Raw genomic sequence first — 20,484 nt, 5'->3', positions numbered from 1 at the left:
TTAAAGGGAACAAATGTACTTTAATCACAGTTCCAGTTGTTTTCTCTTTCACGTTTATATTTATGTGAAGGACCCGAGACCCTGAACTGAAGAGCTTACAGAGAGTGAATGAATGAATGAATGAATGAGTGAGTGTGTGAGTGAATGAATTTGAAAGAGAAAACAACTGGAACTGTGATTAAAGGCATTATTAAAAAATGACACAATAAACAAATACATATTAATTAAACAATTATAAAGTAGTGTGATAAGTCTCTTGTTTTCTCTCTCTCCCCTCTCCCTATTTCTCTCTCTCTCTCTCTCTCTCTCTCTCTCTCTCTCTCTCTCTCTCTCTTTCTTTCTCTCTCTGTCTCTCTCTCTCTGTCTCTCTCTCTTTCTCTCTCTTCTCTCTCTCTCTCTCTCTCTCTCTCTCTCTCTCTCTCTCTCTCTCTCTATCTCTCCCTCTCTTCTCTCTCTTTCTCTCTCTCTCTCCCTCTCTTCTATCTCTCTCTCTCTCTCTCTCTCTCTCTCTCTCCTTCTCTCTCTCTCTCTCTCTCCCCCTCTCTCTCTCTAATAGTATTGTTTACAGCAGCAGTTTGTGACATTGCTGGCTGTTTGTTGATAAATTGCTGCTAAAATGTGTAAAAGAACCTTAGTTTTAACAGCGGTAAGACTGCTTTAGACATAAAGAACTTTACCGTTAAACCCAGTGTATTCTCTAATGATAATGATATGGGAGAGTTACAGATACAGAAAGGGTTTGCAACAGTGCTTTCATTGAATCATAGTTTAAACACTAGGGAACGTAGGGTAAATGTCTGTGGTGTGAATTAAAACACATCTCAATGTGAGGTTTTGGGTGAAACTTACAATCCAACTTAGGATCACACTCACATTCAGCTGCTGCAGCTGGCTACAGGACGCGTAGATACCTGGTGTGTTTACGCTATTCTGAGCATCTTCTGTTTGTAAGAAGCCGCCGTGTAGTTCTGATCTCTTCTTTATTGATTATCGATCTGGTGCTGCCTCTCTCTACATAATTGTAGCTGATTGTCACTCGCCTTGTGAACATCAGAAAGTTTTATGGACGAGGACGTCTGTGGTGCAGTAGAACAGGGATCAGGGGTATCACAGGGATCAAAGATGCTCTCAGAGAGAGAGAGAGAGAGAGAGAGAGAGACAGAGAAAGAGAGAGAGAGAGAGAGAGAGAGAGAGAGAGAGACAGAGAAAGAGAGAGAGAAAGAGAGAGAAATAGAGATAGAGAGAGAGAGAGAGACAGAGAGAGAGAAAGAAATAGAGATAGAGAGAGAGAGAGAGAGAGAGAGAGAGAGAGAAGGAGAGAGAGAGAGAGAGAGAGAGAGAGAGAGAGAGAGAGAGAGAGAGAGAGAGGACTCCTAGAGAAGAAGCATAGGCATGGCCTTCCTTCCCTCTCACAAACAAAGGACTGAAGAGTTCCCTGAATCTCTCGTGACTCCAGCAATTATGTTGCGGGTTGTTGTTTTTTGTTAGTTTGCTCTATTTGCTGCTACTTTTGTCATGTCTCATGTCTCCATGGCGATGTCTCCAAGGCTCCTAATGAAGAGGTTTCCCTTCCCGTGTGCCGCTGTGCTTCGCCTACCGAGTGTTTGATGTGCAGACGCAAAGACGATGCTTGTTTTTTCGCCGACCACGGATCCCCTGGTGACTCTACCCCTGCCATCGGAACATTTGAATGTGGGGGAAAACGAGTGGAAAAACGCAGATGGCTCAGAACAGGATCCGAAAGCCAGGGGTTCGTGTGTAGGAGTGTGTGTGTGTGTGTGTGTGTGTGTGTGTAGCTGGCTGAGCGTTAAAGAGCCCTGGCTGTATGTCCAGTCTCTGAAGTTGCAATAAAAGGACACTCAGCGTCCATGTGTTAAAGCTAAGAGCCGTCACAGCCAAGAGGATAAACATATCCCAGAGGTTGTGGAACACACACACAGCCGCAGAGTGCGATTACACACACAGAGTCTCGGGAGAGACAAAGAGAAAAAGATGTAGATTTGCACAGAAGAGTTTAAAGACCGCAGAGAGGGAGAAAGTGAGAGTTCGGATTGACGTCCTCATCATTTCGGCACGTGTCCTGCTCTATTCAGCACGATATTGAAATGCCATTCACGCCGCTTGTAACGATGGCTGGAAATATCAAATCCATCACCGAGGCGTTCTTTCAAGCCGCTCTTCCCTCACAAATATTGCACAAGTGCCAATCATTAAAGAGATCCTCCTCCGTAGACAAATATTTCACTCTTGCATCTCGGTGATATTGAATTGGCTTTGCAACGGAGCGACATGAAAAAAAAGAGCCCAGTAACAAAAACAAACCTGCCGTCAACAGCGATCCTGAGGAGGACTCGTAGAGACGGCACTGTTAGTCACCCTGCCATTGTCTCTGCAGCTCCGAACACCCTCATACTGCTTTCAGGCTTCGTATTGTTTAATCTCAGTATGTCACACACTGTTAGAACCCACATAAGAATGTTTTATAGTGTACAGGGTGTCCCAAAAGTAAGGAACGAGAAATGTAAGGAAACACATATAAAAAAAAGAGAGGACCCAGGTTTAGACACTGAGAAAACTTCTTAGGCCATGGTTCCCCAGCCCTGCAGCTTGTTTCTAAACTTGGATCAGCATCGTAAATGAATTAGAATAAGCTTGGGCTTGTTTTGAGGTGGATGTTTATTTGTTTAGTTTACCTTCAGATTTCCCAAACGCAGCCATGTAGCAATGCTCATTCATTACTGTTAGCTCATTAGCTTCCCTCAGCAATCGTTGCACACCGGACACTAACTAGTTAAAGTGTTCAGAGTTAACGTACGCTGTGGTGAAGACGTTGAATGAATGTTGCAGGAGATAAATGAATGAATATGTGGTTTCCATTAATAGAAACGTTAGCCTCGTAGCTCCAGAGTCGATGGAGACATGTTTTGGCTGAGAGTCGACACTCGGATCAAAGTGAAAATTATAATTATCTTTTATTTTTTGGCTTAAATATTTTTTTTTAATCAATAAATGAGTTGCTGGGGATTCTGGCTGTCCCTCAGTGGGGTTTGATCCAATGTAAAAGTTTACCCAGGCCCTCAGTGTGGACAGACAGTGTTTGTTCTGGACGGTGCCCAGAGAAGCTCAGTAATAATGGAGCCTCTGGATCTGCATGCAGCAGTGCGTCCTCCAGCGCTGGCAAAAACGAGTCACCATTTGGGTCCAGAGAGCTGGCCAAAGCCATCAGCCTGGCCATGCCTTGATCCCAGCCCATACCCACTGCTGCTCAGCCCTTCATGTGGCCCACTTTCCATGCCACTTGATCGCTATTAGCATTCTGCCTGGGTTTCATTGGTTTCTACGGTAAATATTTCCAATCTGAGATGGTATTAGCCCAAACTCAGATAAATTTGCTACTTACTCTATCAAACAGTCCCTCGTGAGCGGCCTCAAACGCTTGGAACTCATTTGCTCAAAGTAGATCAGGATAATAAGCATCCAAAGAGGAATCTTCTCTGGCTATGCCCTAGTCCTTCCTCATTTTTGTGAGGGAGGTACTCATGAAGCCAGAGTGAGTTCAGAGCCTCTTAAGAGTTGCTCGAGAGACATTTCTCGGATACTGTTTGTCATCATCACACGCTCCTTTTGTGAGCCGTGCTCTTGAGGAAATGGGCTTTGAAAATGGGACGGAGGATCATACGGCGCGCGGCACGCATGGGCAAACATGCCGCTCGTCCGGAGGGAGCGCAGCTGCGGCTGATCACAGCTAACTCCGCAGCCGGCGATGTTATTTCATTTTAAAGCTCATAACATGAGACAAGGGACGCTGACTCGAAAGGCTCCGTACGCCTGGCTTGATAAGCACCCTCAGAGCCCGGCGTAATCACGAGGGCCATTTGGAGCCAAATGAAATTACGGCGCTGCCTATCTATTGATCTGAATACATCGACGAGTGCACGGTAGCCTTGGGTTTCATTTACAGGAGATATTCTCTCCTCCAAGATACGAAGCAGGTGACTGCCGTCCTAATGACTCATACATAGAAAGTTTCAGACTCCAGACTGTGGCTGCTTCTCCTCCAAGAGCAATTATGTCTAGGGCTGAGGCAACACTCGCGCCCATCTGCCCTGAGTTTGAATATTTTTGGAATCGCAGGTGTTCCTCTCCGACAAAGTGCTCAACTGCCCGAGAGGCAGCGGCTGAGTCAGTCTGAGCAATTATAACTCCTCGCTGTTGTTTTATCGTGTTATCAGGCCTGGTGCCGGGGCCAGAGTCTTCAACAGTTAATGAAAGTGCCCTCTTGCTCCCGCTGAGATGGTAATTTCTGAGTTTCTGAAAGCTCTGGTGGTGGTGGGGGATCATTTGAGTTTTTGGAAATGTGTGGGGGAAAGATATATGGTGCTGTACTTATTTATTTATTTGCTGTGGAGTGTTTATAAAGGGAACTATCATGCTGCCTTTTCCCAGCCGTAGACTAGCCGCCAGTGAGCAGGCCCAATTTGCTGAGACATTTGCCCAAGTGTCACAGAAAGAGACGATCCTTCTTCCATCGCCTTCGCCTTTTACAAATGGCTCCCATCTCAGACTCCAGCAGATGCTCACCCACTGCTTCCCGGCAGACAGAGCCGGCCACATTCAGAGAAATGTTACAGCAGACTTATGACACCCCGGGTTACCGGCTTCCAGCGCAAACCAAGTGCTTCCAAAGATCCAAAGCCGTGCTGATTTATTAACGTCAGCTTCCTTTGAGCTGTGTACATTCGGTGTCATTTGCCGACGTCAAGGCAGGGTGCTGCTTATTTGTCACTTTGAGATTTATATATTTTCCCTCGTGTAATGGGACCATGTGCTGTCACCCTCCTACCCAGGCGCCGAGAACATGCTGAGGCCAGCAGAGATCTCTCACTTCAATGATTTCTCATAAGCGACTGTCATAATTCCCTCCGAAAACAGACCCAACAGCCGCTGCTCTGCTTGAAAGGCAATTGTCATTGTGTTTTCAGCCACTAGCCTGCATCCGACAGGCCAGCATCAGGCCGTCAGCACGGTGGTCGGATCCACTATTGCTATGGCAACCTTTAAAGTGGCTTAGCGGTTTTTGATGGCACTAATGTGTAGCCCACCATGAGTGCTCATTCCTCTCCATTAGAAGTAGAGTTGGAGTTATTTGGGGATTAATGAGTCACTGTGATGTGAGCTTGTGTTGAGTTGTTCACTATTTTCACCACTGTCAACACAAACTTTGAACAGCTATATGCCCACACTCCTAGGTTCATGACCTTTCAGGTTAATCCGACCTCCACTATGTATACAGACTTCACGGCTCTGAAGTAAAACTCTATTGTTTGTAACGTTTGACCAAAGGAGGACGGTCCCCTGTGAGGCTTGGTTCCTCCTGAGGTTGTTCCTCCAGCTCTGAGGGAAGTTTTTTTTTTTTCTTCTGTCGCCTTTTGCCACTCCCCTGGTCCAAGTTTGATATTTATTTTAATTTTCGATGTCTGCAAAGCTGCTTTCTTTACAGACACCATCATTTTGTAAAACGTGCTGCGTAATAAAATGAGATGTTTCCGTCTCTGATCACCATCCACAGATGGGCGAAAGGTGGAAATGTGATCAAGGAAGTGTCAGGAGACACCTACGAGGTCGTCGTGGACCACACTTTTTTCACCGAAGCCGTGTCCTGCGAGGTCACCAACCCTTTGGGCAGCACCAACATCAGCCGCAACGTGGACGTCTACTGTGAGTTTCCTCTCTCTACCCGCCGTACGACTACAGCATGCTTTTTCTGTGGAAGGCTAATTAAGCTGTTGTGAGTTTAGCTAAGATTAAATGGGGTCATTAAACACAGTTACACAACATAATTCTTAGCTGCGGTCTGTTTTTGAAAAACTTGCTCACTCGAGGTAATTGACTCGGCCGTGGAAAGTCAAACACCGCATTCTGCTCCCTGACGGCGAGAAGCCATGTTTCAGTCTGTGCTAATGATTTCCGTTGATTGCACTTTGTTCTGTAGTTGGTCCGCGGATGGCCGCGGAGCCGCAGTCGCTGCAGGTGGACCTGGGCTCGGACGCGGTCTTCAACTGCGCCTGGACAGGAAATCCATCCCTGACCATAGTGTGGATGAAGAGAGGATCTGGAGTGGTAAGTTTCTCATGTCCAAGACGGAGAGCTTAGCTTTGTTTACGCACACAAAAAAAAAATTAAAAATCAGGTGAATACCTGACAATTTCGATCGTATTAATAATCAATCGTACAATAATACGCCGTCATTTCAGGTTGTAATTACATGGTTAATTACACGCATTTTTGAATGGGTTTTGAAATGTACTGGTTAGTATCAATTAAGCTACACTCTCTCACATTACTCTTTAATAACTGAAACATTACCTAGTGTAGATACTCAATAATAAGCTTATTAACTTAGCTAGTTGTGTGTAGCTCCCATGTAATTAACCTTTTATTACACATACACACGTGAGTTGCTTGTAGTACATGCAGTTACATATTAATAATAAGCTGTTTGCATGCACTTCTATAACCTTAAGAACCTTGTTTTCATTGGTCAGCCTTCACTGTAGTCCATATTACCTTAGAATATGTCAAGCCTTAGGATCTTAAGGTTTAGCCTTGTATCAGTGATTGTCTAAAAACACATCAGGGCTCATTTCACATTGTACAACTTATTTACAACAGATCGTGAGGCAATAGACTCGCCAAATAATTGCTATAAACAAATATAAGGAGCATTTCCAGTGATTTTTTTGATTGGTTATTATTCACTGACTGAGCTCCCATCCACTCGTGGTGATGTTTGGCTAAATCTAAATTCTCTTTGTTATGAATCTGAAGAAGAATCACAGAAACAGAGAATTAAACAGTTGCAGGAGATAATCCTGCAGCTCCTGACCTTCTGGAGTTTAGAATTAGGCATGAGTTTTAGGGTTAGGGGTAATGTTTGGAGCAGAGTTAAATTTAGAAACAGGTTTTGGGGTTGGGTTAGGACTGATGTCTTATAAAGGATAGGCTTCAGTATTGGAGGTGTACATCCACAACGGATAACTATTATACACCTATATACATCTATACATTCCCTGTGTATTGTATAAATCATGGAACTTGCCTTTTTGTTACAGATCAATGTTGAGAGTACATTGTGTGATGTTCTTAAAATGAGCCAAGTTTTATCACCAACCGTCAAGAACGTTCCCACTGAACCTGCACTGAACCATCCCTCCACTTGCATATAAATATCCTCAGATCATAAAGAACCTACCCTACTGCAGTAATGGAGACGTGGAGCACTGTGAGGAGCTCTGGTCAGAAGTTTGAGCAGGCAAAGCTGGACCCAGATCAGCGTGAAGGGCCAGCTTTTATCCGGAAACATGTCTTTAATGTACATCAATTACTCCCTCAGCCTTGCGCTGTTCTCTTTTGCATATATTAAAAACCCTGATGTTCAAACGACCCACTTCATCCGGGCTCAAAGAAGACCTTGTTAATGACAGAATGCCTTTGTCTTCATATTCTCTTTCATCTGTCCATATTTCATCATTAACGAATAGATGATTATCATTATTATTTTAGCATTAACATTATTATGACTCCCACACACGCCATGTTGTTTTTTTTTTTTTTTGTTTTTGTTTTTTTTAATTTACAGAAAAAGCACAGTACGTCGTAAAGTCGATGCGTAACCATCTCTGGGAAATGGCCTCTAATTTGTTGACTAATGACCGATGCATGGGGATAATTATGTATGGAGGTATAATGCACAGCCTGATTCATAATAGATCTTAGAGTGTGTGTCTTTAATTTGGATTCTACAAAAGCTCTACAACTCTCTTCCAGGCTTATGTTCTCTGCAGGGAAAGGGATAAGAACATGAAACTAAATCTGATATCTCTGATAAGTTGTGTTTCCAATTGTTAGTTTGGATATTTTACATCAATAACAGCATATATTGAACAAATAGAGTCAACTACCATTGCTGTAATGTGGAGAGAAATGACAAAAGCTAAGCTAATTAATTAGAAATGCAGTTTTGATAAATGGACAAAAATATTGGAACAGACCTCCTTATTATTGAATTAAGGTGTTTGATTCAGTTCCATTGCCTAGGTGCATAAAATCAAACACCTAGTCATTCTGTGTGTTTTTATAAACATATGTGTAAGTGTGTGTAATGTGTCTATCTAAAGAATTTGAATTGTGTGGTGCTGTATTATTTTGTATTTAGGTTATATCCAACAAGACAGTTTGGAAGGGTTTAGGAACCACAGGAACTCAGCTATAAAATGGAAGATTATGCACATTTACAGAGCAGGTTTGCAGAGAGCTGAGGGGTACAATGAGTAAAGGGCAACAATGTTTTCTGACTCAATAACCACATAGTTTCATAACTTCTGTTATAGATACAAAGGAGGGACCAACTTTATATTAATGCCTTGTGCATTTATAATGGTGTCCTGTAGGTGTAGAGTGTAGGTGTCTCAATACCCATGTCCTTGTAGTGCATGAAAAACTAAAAGTGAAAACTATAAGTGCATAAGCGGGATGCCTAGCATTCTCTACCTAGGAGGAAAGGAAGGCTAGTGTACTGCTCTAAGTGTGTTGAACTGCCCAATGATGAAATGCTAGTTTTCTTTCTCCTAGCTTGATGCAGACAAGTGGCCCAAAGTAGGTGGGCACCATGTTTTCTTAAAGGGTGAGGTTTAGGTTGGTTGCTAAATCTAGTTTAATGGGAAAACGAAGGCTGCCTCTCTCTCTGCTCACGGCAGAGAAACGCCATCTGGAGGTTTTTAGACAACGGAGAGACTCCAAACACTGAAAAGCACCAACCGAGATGAGGATGTTGCTCTATTCCTGCTCCATAGGGGGGTCACACTGACTTATTTTTGCCATTTTCTATCACTTTTAAGTGGAACTGTTTCCAAACTCAAAAGACAGCTAACTGCATTAGCGACAGCGCTACAAAACAAAACAGCTCGAGTGACAAATGAGTTTCTGTGGGAATTCAAACAGTGAATAATGTAAAAACGAGAACGTAAAGAGACCTGCAGTTGCCCACAGTCGTAGACATTTCCTTTAAGTGCAAGACATTCCCTTGCCATGTCAGTCTCATATTACTGAATTTCAGAATCCTTGGAGGTGTGTAGAACTGGGTCTGTGCAGTAAAAAGAGTGGTCACCCCATGACAGACTGTCCAACCTTGCAACAGTTGCTACAAAGGAGTGCATACAAACGAGGGTGGAGCATAGATAGGTCAATCCCATCGTTGCAGAGATTAAGAGCAGCTAGGTTTCGTCTGTGTCTCTGCCTCATTGCCTGTAAGGGATGAAGGTGAATGTGCTGTTCTCCTCTGAGCCTGTCATCTACCACCCAACACACTCCCACAGTCCCCTGCTTCCACCTTAAATTGGATTTTAATAATTGAGAAGCAGAGCCTTTTCTAAGCCAAAGCTACCCATCACTGCTTTCTGATTTCGTTTGACATTGACCCAGCCGTGCTCTTCTATTCTACTAACTGGGAACCCACTGAACTGTCTTCTTGACCTCAGGTGCTGAGCAATGAGAACATCCTCACTTTGAAGACGGTGAGGCAAGAGGATGCTGGGAAATACGTCTGCCGAGCTGTGGTGCCTCGCGTCGGAGCCGGAGAGAAGGAAGTCTCGCTAACGGTCAATGGTAAATATGGCTTTGTGTGTGTGTGTGTGTGGCTTGCTTGGGGATTTATTGCCTCTGTGAGGGTCTTGGGGTCGTCTGGCCTTAGCTGGAGGATGTTTGTCACTGTTGCAAATCTACGGCAAGCTTTGCATTCATGCGTCAGTTGGAAATCCAGCATCCGTTAAAGAAAAAAACATCCCCCCAACCTTGATAACAGCCGGCTTCTCTGGCCATAAATCAGCTAATGATCAGGTGCTAAGCCTGGATTAGTCTCGCTGTGAGGAGACAGGACCTGGCTAATGGTGCTCGCTTGGGATAAGCTGACCCAACACCTTCAGAGCTGTGGTTTAGCCTGAGGCTCTAACTCAAGATTAGTGCAGGGCTTTACATGGTTTACACCTGCGTTTGGTGTGTAGCTTTAGCATTTAGAGGTAGAACTTAGTTCTTCCTTCAATATGCTGTCAAACACTCCAGGGTTCAGGGTTTACTCCTCGCTTCCTGTTCTCTCTGTGTCTTTGTGGGTTTCCCCCTGATGGTAGGGGGCTCTGTTATGGATGGGTTCCTGTGTTGTTCAGTCCTGATCCTGATGAAGTATTTATAGAATATAAATGAAAAAATGAATGAATGGATGGTCGCAGTCTTTTCATATCACTTTAAACCGAGAAAGCAAGATAGAACATAGTCAAAGCAAGCATCAATATTGTTATTTTTGTCATGTCATTGTTTATTGCCAACGAACATTCCTAAAGAGATTAGAGCTTTCAGAACTGCAGCTTGAAAATGAGTAGAAGACAGAGAAAATGAAACCAATAACAGATATGTGAGACTTGATAGAGTGCCAAAAATATCCCAATCAGATTAAGAGTGAAGAGCTACAAATCTGGGTATTTACTGTACAATAAACATGTAATAAAGATGTAGTAAGCTTTGAGGGAATGGTGAGTATGTATCGTACACAGACTGGATCATCATTTGATGATTCTGAGTGTAGATTACCCACAGAGACATGAGTTTGATAACTTTAAATAACTACTTTAACACAACAAAATATCTGTTTTTGTTGGTGTGGATTGTAACTTGAATAATTACTGTGTAAGAAGCATGTAATGAATATGTAATAAGCACACACTAGGCTGGATTCTCCTTGCTGTAATGCCTCTGGCTCTACTTGGTATATAACGTACTACATTAGACATAGACTCTGACTTTGGCTGAACTTTTTTTTTATGTGAAAGCATCACATTTCAGGAAGCAAAGAGAGAAAGAAGAAAGAAGGAAGGTGCATTAAAGCTGATTAAATTCTGCAGGGGATGGTGGGAGGCGCTGGAGCCGGGGCCGAGGCAGATTAATGAAGGCTGGAGGGTAGTGGGCAAGCGGCTTCTCTCCGATAAATGACTTCATTATGCCCGCTTGATATTCTGGCAGCGGGCATTAGCCACGCGACATCCTCCCTTCGCCGGGACTCCAGCACTGCTTTCCGTAGGAACACCGTTCCGGCTCCGTAGCCACCCGCCATGGACCACCACTGAGCCTCAGGCTAACATTAAAGACGGGTTTGGTTTGTTTGCACTATAAAGGCTCAGACTCGCTAACAATGCAGTTTAGAGGTGGTAAATTATCAGCCTCGTCTCCAGTAATAGTTTTAGGAATGTATAAATAAGCGTGGGCTCCGGAATTACTTCAAAGACACAAATATCACCTTTTTCCAAAGCCCCGAAGCTTGGGGTGATAGAAAAATCCACATAATTGTTATTGTGAATGTAGTCGTTTGGAGTTTACTTGGGTTCCCAATTATTAATAAAAATTATAAATATTAGGTGCTAGTTGCTTAGATTTAAAAACAAATAAATAAATAAAAATAATAAGCACGTTTCACCCCAGATCTGGGGGGATGCAAAACACTCATTATTGATTTGGCTGTTGTTTTGAGTTGTTTTTTAATGTGTATGTATTTATTCATATCCCTCCATCCATCAAAAACCCATCTCTTTCAGTCCTCAGCACAGAAAAAAAGTTCAGTGTTTACATGGTTTCCACAAAGTCCCAAGCAGCTAAAGCAGCTAAAGAGCATGTCCTTCTCCATGGTGCTGGTTTGATTTTGAGAAACAGAACTCATCCATAGACTTGAAGGTGTTGACCCATGGGGTTCAAAGGCACGGTCATTGCTTTGAGCGAGTGGGAAGGGAGTGTAGGAACGAGGAGGGTGTTGTTGTTGATCTGGTTGATCAGTGATGAGCTCGGATCTGAGAGAGGAGATCACTCAGTTAGCTTTTATCTTATGTGTTAAAACAAATCAGAATGTGTGTTTTGAATGCGTTCGCCTCCCTGTTGAGCGTCTCCGGGACCCAGGGCTCCCGCGGCCAATCGGGACGCAGCAGAGAGAATCGGAGCGTTCCCCTGAGCCCCATGTAATTTAATTATAGTCAAACAGCCTGTAGGGGGAGGCAGTTAGTGGAGGATGTGTTAATGGGTCCGTATCACTGTCTGTTGTGGCACACAGCCCCTCGTATTGAGAGAGTTGGTTTGCGAGAGTCTATCCCCAGCCTTCATTAAGTTTTAGTTTGTGGTTCTGTGTGAGGGATATTTCCGTGTCTCTGTTTTTTATGTTTGTGTTTTGGATGTAGGTGCGCTATGGGGATTGTGTTTGTTTGTGTGTGTGTGTGTGTGTGTGTGTGTGTGCATGGGAAAAGTCATTACAGCAGCCATTATTATTACGTGGCATATTTGTGCACACAGGCGTCGAAGCATGCGCCGCAGCTCTGCGAATGGAAACTTCATTAACCCGCTGATGCAGAAGTGAGGCGTGTTTACACGCAGCTGCGCAGATGTTCTATTGTGTGTCTTAAGGAGGACGGGCCACGTTTGTACGTGAGGGTGGGGGGGGTGGGAGAAGTAAGCCATATGCTTCTCAAAGCCTCAGTCGTCAGAGTTGAGTGTGCTGTTGGGGAATTTAGTTCTTTAGCATTATTACGGGACGCTTCATTGCTTCTTGACCCCATCTCTCTCAGCCACATCTGTGTCTACGGTCATCCAGCACATGTTCATTCTCTCCAGTGTGTGTCCAATGCCCTGAGGGAATAGAGCATGAATGACATGATAAACACTTGTTAAAAGACAATGGGAAAGTGACGAAGCAACTGTCCACTGACCTCATCAACATATTACACCGAAAAATACATTCCCACTCATATCTGTTATTATTTTTCACATTTAGGACGTGGATGAGACCAGACGTGAGGTTCATCTGTGAAGATAATTGAAATAAAGAAAGTTAAACACTCAGAAACAATGCTCCTTCCACTGCTTCATTGTTAAGTTTGACTTTTTAAAGACGTTTTTCAGAAGAGTGCTACGTAAACCACATCCACCACATTTCCCTTCAATCTCAAGAACATTTGTTGATGCAAGGTGTTCTTTAAGAATTCAAATCATCGCTGTCCAAAGGAAAAACATGAGTTTTATGACTTATTTTGGAGCGTTTCTATTGGTCCGTTAGGTCATCAAGACATTTACACAGTGTGAAGCACTGTGACGCTTTTGCCTCTTTTCGTATTTTTACTGCTCTGTTTTTGTCGGTTCTGAGTTGTCTACGCCTTAGCCCCACCTTTGGGAGAGAGAGAGAGAGAGAGAGAGAGAGAGAGAGAGAGAGAGAGAAACAGAGAGAGACAGAGAAAGAGAGAGAGAGAGAATGAGCGAGAGAGAGAAACAGAGAAAGAAAGAGAGAGAAACAGAGAAAGAAAGAGAGAGAGAGAAACAGAGAAAGAAAGAGAGAGAGTGAGACATAGCGAGAGAGTGTGAGACAGAGAGTGAGACACAGAGAGTGAGACAGAGAGAGAGAGAGTGTGAGACAGAGAGTGAGAGAGAGAGAGAGTGAGACAGAGTTTGAGAGAGAGAGAGAGAGAGAGAGAGAGAGAGAGAGAGAGTGAGACAGAGAGTGAGACACAGAGAGTGAGACAGAGAGAGAGAGAGAGAGAGAGAGACACAGAGAGTGAGACAGAGAGAGAGAGAGAGAGAGAGAGAGAGAGAGAGAGTTTTCTTCTCTGCATCAGTTCACTGTTGTTTTCTGTTTGTTTTGGTTCAGTTTTACTTTGAGTTCTTCGTCTCAGTTGTTCATTTTTGAGATGATGTGTTGTTCTTGGTTTCTCCCTTTGTTTTAATAAAACACCTTGCACCTACCTCCTTCTCCTCCTCCCTTGCTCTAACCGTGACAAGGACAGCTGCTGTTTTGCAATGATGACATCAGTGAAATGTGTGTGTTTTTATGTGTTTGTGGTTCTGCATAAAACCATCATCTTTACTGAAGAACCATAAAGAACCAGCAGTTTTAAGAGCGTGTATAATTTCAGTTCACAGTTATAGACTTTCCCTTAATATTTTACACTGCGTCTCACAAATAAAACCACCACACGAACAGCAACACGGGACCTGGCCAACACCAGACGACTGATATCCATCCAGGGTTCATTCGAGTTCATAGACCTTTGCCTCCAACCGGCTTCTACCTCATGGTTCGTGAGTCAAACTCCAAACTGTCGAGGGATGAACCGCCAGGATACTCCCCTCCAGAAGCAGGACCTCTGGAAACGATGGTAACCTACGCTTTCTGCCTGGTGTCTGCTGAGATTTGAGAATGTGAAAAACGCTGCGGTGCTGCTTTAAAGAGTCCAGGGCTATGAGCGAGACCCCGGCTACTGTAGCCCGGCGGGAGCCCACTTTTGTTTACCACCTCCTCTCTTCCACACTCTATCCTCCAGACGTCCAACCCACAGCCAACATTAACAGTCAATTTCTTCCTCTAACCTGCAATCAGCACCCAGGAGAGACATCACCGTGGACTCCTGATTTGGCAAATGAGGGGATAGGGATAAGGACAGGGCTGAGAGGGGAGGCATCTCTCTGGTGTTTTAACAAAAACACACACGAGCACTCCGAGGCCCGTAACAGGGGTCTCTTACAGACAGCCCAATCAACAGAGTACTTCATCTGAATACTGGTAATGGTGCACTCCTGTGTCACGCTGCAAGATTGCGACTGCGGTAAAGATGTGTAATTTGCTTTGGTTCAAACGTTTCAGGTTTGTTAAAGTCTGCGATAGTTGTTTGATTGCTCTGGGCTGTTTGCCAGTGGAACTCTTCATTGATTGCTTGAGTCTGGCATTGGGAATAAAGAAAACAAAAGCGAGGACGGGAAGTTAACTCTGTTTGGGCGATTTGGTTTGAAAAAAAGGGCATTTTTCTCTAAAACTCCACTTCATAGGGGTCTACACTGAGTCACCAGAGCTCATATTATATCTATACGATCATTACGATGTAGATATACCTGGGGCACTCAGTAATTCTTAGTATAGCTACGATGTAAGACTTCTGTGAAGTATAATATATTTTGTAGATTTTAGAGGTTTTTGTGAAATTGCCCTTAACCTCTATACATTTGTTAGATGTGGAGATCCTCTATTCACTTCCCTGGACAAATACATTCCATATTTGCTGGAAAAGAAACGACCATTCATTCCTCATCTCTTTCCACTGAGATGTTTCACCCGGAGGAAACCCACGCAGACACAGAGAGAACACACCACACTCCTCACAGACAGTCACCCGGAGGAAACCCACACAGACACGGGGAGAACACACCACACTCCTCACAGACAGTCACCCGGAGGAAACCCACGCAGACACAGAGAGAACACACCACACTCCTCACAGACAGTCACTCGGAGGAAACCCACGCAGACACAGAGAGAACACACCACACTCCTCACAGACAGTCACTCGGAACGGGAATCGATCCCACAACCTCCAGGCCCCTGGAGCTGTGTGACTGTAACTTTACCTGTTGTGCCACCGTGCCGCCCTATATACATACAATAATACATTAATACATTAATTTGTTCAATCATTCTCCTTCTCCTGCCCTAACCCTGCCCCAGTCCCCTCCAGAGATCACGTTTGTTTTTATCCGACTCACGACGGCAGCTCGTAAAATGACGCCGTGGTCTTTTGAAGAGGTTCAAACGCTCCTTGGATCGGTGGCCGACGAAAGAATCCAGCGAGAGCTGGACGCTGCAACAAGGAAGGAACAAACTCTACTGATCTGTCTGAACTGATGACGGAGCTGTGTTCAGTCCCAAACAACAACAACACGCCGATACACCATGAGTAAACACCGCTTAACGTTACCACCGCCGTTGTTGTGGTTTCCAAAGACCACTGTTCCCCTTAGAGACGGTGTTAGAGACGACACTAGAACAGAGTTGAGTCAGTTCCATGCGGAGGAAAAGGGAGGCCAGGTACTGATGTTAGATCCCTCCACTCCAACTCCTCCCCCAGGGACCCCTCTGGCCCACACTTGGCCTTGAACATGGTGAGCTTCAGCTGGGGTATAGATGCCTTCTCCAGGGTTAGGGCACGTAAACCCCCGATGTGTCCGGTGTTAGAGCTTGCTTTTATATTCCAAATCTCCAGGAAGATCACATGGTAGCATCTGTATTATTCTAGCAGGTGTTATATAGTCCACATACATTGGCAGGAGAGGCTAAAATGCTAGCGTCTCTGGCCTTATGGGGTGGCATCCGTCTGAGAGCAGCTGGCATTTCCATTCACTCAGCTCTCCATCTGCCGTCCATGCGTCTAAATGCTAATTTATTCTAATAGGAGTGAGTTAATAAACTGCAATTACAAATCAGCGGAGAGGCGCCATCGACTGTGATTGGCAGATGTGTGATTGGAGGAATGGCAGCTTAGATTGTGTGTGTGTGTGTGTGTGTGTGTGTGAGAGAGAGAGAGAGAGAGAGAGAGAGAGAGAGAGAGAGAGAGAGAGAGAGAGAGAGAGAACGAACGAACGAACGCACCAGGAATGGATCACATTGTGGGGACCAAAACCTGTTTTTGTACACACATTGTAGGGATTGATTTGCTTTTGCTATACTTGTGAGGACCTTCATTGATATAATGTCACTGTAATAAACACTACACTTACCTCTGACCTCAGTAACCAAATTTAAACCCTTTTATTCCTTTAGTTTTTCACGTTCGTGTGTGTGTGTGTGCGCGCACCAGGAATATATCACACTGTGGGGAGCAAAATCTGTTTACACAGAGTTACTATAGGGATTTGTTTTATAATCATTCCATTTTAAGGTGAAGACTTTTATGATGGGATTATGGTTATGGTGTAGGGTTAGGGTTAAGGGTCAATTTTAAGGGTCAAAGGTTAAGGGTTCAGTTAGCAGCACTTATGGAAATTGTAAGTGTCCCCTACGTTAATGCAAGTGTATGTAAAGTCCCCACAATTCACAAATACAAGATTGTATAGTGTTATGACAGGATCAGTGATTTAAGGTGGAGTTGGTTGCCATTAGAGAGGAAATCCCTCATAATCAGCGCTGAAGACAGTTAAGGAATTTAGAGTCCGGTCCTAAGCCGTGTCCAGATTATTTAGCACCGCGTCCACGTATCGGTCGAGCTCCAGCCGTTCAGCCGTTGAAACTGAGACGGAGACGGCTGTTATTGCCCAGAAATGACATTTCTCTGGTGGTTAAGCCACATGGATTCCTTCGTGATTGCGGCCCGTTGAGGGGTGGACGCTTTAGCGGTCAGCGGCCTGACCCTTATCTCACTGAGAGATATCAAACCTGCTGTAAATCGCTTCTTTTTAAGATTAGAAATGAAAACCAGGCCAGTGTGATTCCACTTTTTAAATACACACATGTTGGTTTTGCTATACTTGTGAGCTTCATAGCAATCATAGCAATCTAATTAGCACTACACCTAACTCTAACCTTAACCTCAGTAACCAAACTTAAATGATGTCATTCCTTTTTACTTTTAACAAAATAGAACCAGTTAATTAGTTTTAGAAGTTAAGGACCACCAACGTACTACCCTGAGAATATCTGGTCCTCACAAATATTTAAAAACATGCCCAAACACACACACAAACAAATACATATGAGATCAGTGTAGTACACACACTAATCAAACCTGCTACTATACATACAACGTCCAGGAGACCGTTCTCAGAGGCTTTCCACTAGACGTTTGAACATTGTGGTGAGGGTTTGGTTCCATTAGTGGGGCCAGCTGCTGCAGAAGAAGGATATGTTCTGGATCGTCCTTCCACCTCAGATCAGAACAGAGCTCACTCTGAACTCCCACTGCTGAAGTTAAGAGAGTTGGAGAGTCTTCTGCTTTTCATTTTATGTTAAATGCCGTAGTTACTCTGGAGCACTTACGCACTGTAACCCATCTGTGGCTCTGCATACTTTGTCACCCCCCTTTCCCCCTGTTCCTCAGCGCTCAGGACCTCCACAGAGCAGGTGTGATGTGGTGGTGGATCATTCTCAGTGCTGCAGTGACACTGACGTGGTGGTGGTGTGTTAGTGTGTGTTGTGCTGGTGCGAGTGGACCACTATTTGGCATGTACGCCATGTGCTTTGTGCTGTAGATTATGACGTGTGGAGCAGCATTTTTCTCTGTTCCTTTTGGAAGCTGTGTTCTTAAATGATCTGTGTGTGTCGCTCTGGAAGAGAACTGCACTTTGTTTTTTAGACGTTCTCCTCCAATGAACATGAAGCAGGCGGAGAACTAGGTGAGCTCTCGGTGTATGGTCTTCGTTGTGGAACTAATGAGTAGAGCTTCAGTATCGTGATGAGCCACAGTTAATTGTATAAAATGAAAGGTACAACTTCAGATATGTGTCTCTGTAAATTGTAGTTTTCCTTGATGATTGATTTTTTTTTTTTTTTTTTTCCTGAATGCTGATGGATGTAAAGTGGCAGCAGTGGTGACACGTCGCTGCAGAAAGCAAGTCCAGATAATTATCTCTGCTCAGACTTGATGAGCTTCAGGTGCTAGTTGCTCTGTAAAAACACAAGAAAGTGCATAAGTGAGAAGATAAGACGTGCTGAATTAGGGAGCTCCAGGGCTGGAGCTGAGAGAATAAACAGCCTTGATTTTCATATTGTGTGCCCTCAGTTTGTGTGTGTTTGTGTGTACACAGTGTGTGTGATGATTCTTCTCTGTGTGTGTGTGTGTTTCCACAGGCCCTCCGACCATCTCCAGCACCCAGACCCACCAAGCTCCTCATGGAGAGAAAGGCCAGATCAAGTGTTTCATCAGGAGCACTCCACCTCCCGACCGCATAGTGAGTTTACTCCCCTCTCTCTCTCTCTCTCTCTCTCTCTCTCTCTCTCTGTCTCTCACCCTTACACTCCAAAGCTTTAACCCTGCATTAGTAAAACTCGAGTTACCACCTGATACTCACATGATTCTGTGCTGCTGACACCTCAGCTCCACCATTATTGTAAACACCATTGTATTTACTCTCCAAGATTTCCATCAGTGAGTTTGTACGAATCCTGGAGATGCTTTTTAAGTCAGACATGTGGGTTCAAGTCCTGCTCCGGGTGACTGTCTGTGAGGAGTGTGGTGTGTTCTCTCTGTGTCTGCGTGGGTTTCCTCCGGGTGACTGTCTGTGAGGAGTGTGGTGTGTTCTCCCTGTGTCTGCGTGGGTTTCCTCCGGGTGACTGTCTGTGAGGAGTGTGGTGTGTTCTCTCTGTGTCTGCGTGGGTTTCCTCCGGGTGACTGTCTGTGAGGAGTGTGGTGTGTTCTCCCTGTGTCTGTGTGGGTTTCCTCCGGGTGACTGTCTGTGAGGAGTGTGGTGTGTTCTCCCTGTGTCTGTGTGGGTTTCCTCCGGGTGACTGTCTGTGAGGAGTGTGGTGTGTTCTCCCTGTGTCTGCGTGGGTTTCCTCCGGGTGACTGTCTGTGAGGAGTGTGGTGTGTTCTCTCTGTGTCTGCGTGGGTTTCCTCCGGGTGACTGTCTGTGAGGAGTGTGGTGTGTTCTCCCTGTGTCTGCGTGGGTTTCCTCCGGGTGACTGTCTGTGAGGAGTGTGGTGTGTTCTCTCTGTGTCTGCGTGGGTTTCCTCCGGGTGACTGTCTGTGAGGAGTGTGGTGTGTTCTCCCTGTGTCTGTGTGGGTTTCCTCCGGGTGACTGTCTGTGAGGAGTGTGGTGTGTTCTCCCTGTGTCTGTGTGGGTTTCCTCCGGGTGACTGTCTGTGAGGAGTGTGGTGTGTTCTCCCTGTGTCTGCGTGGGTTTCCTCCGGGTGACTGTCTGTGAGGAGTGTGGTGTGTTCTCCCTGTGTCTGCGTGGGTTTCCTCCGGGTGACTGTCTGTGAGGAGTGTGGTGTGTTCTCCCTGTGTCTGTGTGGGTTTCCTCCGGGTGACTGTCTGTGAGGAGTGTGGTGTGTTCTCTCTGTGTCTGTGTGGGTTTCCTCCGGGTGACTGTCTGTGAGGAGTGTGGTGTGTTCTCCCTGTGTCTGCGTGGGTTTCCTCCGGGTGACTGTCTGTGAGGAGTGTGGTGTGTTCTCTCTGTGTCTGCATGGGTTTCCTCCCACAGTCCAAAAACACACGTTGGTAGGTGGATTGGAGACTCAAAAGTGACCGTAGGTGTGAGTGAATGTGTGAGTGTGTGTCGCCCTATGGAGGACTGGCGGCCCCTCCAGGGTGTGTTCCTTCCTTGCACCCGGTGATTCTAGGTACACTCACTGCTGCCCTGAAGTGGATAAGGGTCACAGACAATGATTGAATGAATGTTGTAATGTAGCTCTAGATCCTGCCGGGATTTTTGAAAAGTTGGTTGAATACTTTTTTCTCAGTTTCCTCAGAACTGAGAACACATGACTCTCTTGATGCTTACAGTTTTGTGTAAATATCTCGATCGACAAGCCCCAGCTATTACTCATCTCTTTGATGATGGCGTTTTACATATTAACAGCTCAGAGCTGCTCCATTAAACCTAATCACTCTGGGAAGTCCCATTAATCAGCAGCTGGGAATGTGTGCA

At 44.8% G+C, this 20,484-nt stretch overlaps 1 protein-coding gene across 1 annotated transcript in view; it reads left to right on the top strand.

Moving 5' to 3' along the window:
• kirrel3b (kirre like nephrin family adhesion molecule 3b) overlaps positions 1–20,484 on the top strand; it is a 264,286-nt gene that overhangs the window by 222,402 nt on the left and 21,400 nt on the right. The window contains exons 7-10 of the mRNA XM_066685260.1: positions 5,570–5,718; positions 5,993–6,120; positions 9,537–9,663; positions 18,686–18,786. Of these exons, the coding sequence (XP_066541357.1) occupies positions 5,570–5,718; positions 5,993–6,120; positions 9,537–9,663; positions 18,686–18,786 (505 nt within the window). The remainder of the gene's footprint in view (positions 1–5,569; positions 5,719–5,992; positions 6,121–9,536; positions 9,664–18,685; positions 18,787–20,484) is intronic.

This window comes from Hoplias malabaricus, chromosome 11, assembly GCF_029633855.1.
Source record: "Hoplias malabaricus isolate fHopMal1 chromosome 11, fHopMal1.hap1, whole genome shotgun sequence".
NCBI lineage: Eukaryota > Metazoa > Chordata > Actinopteri > Characiformes > Erythrinidae > Hoplias > Hoplias malabaricus.
Note: the sequence above shows the minus strand (reverse complement) of the source record. Positions and strands in the feature narration are given on the sequence as shown.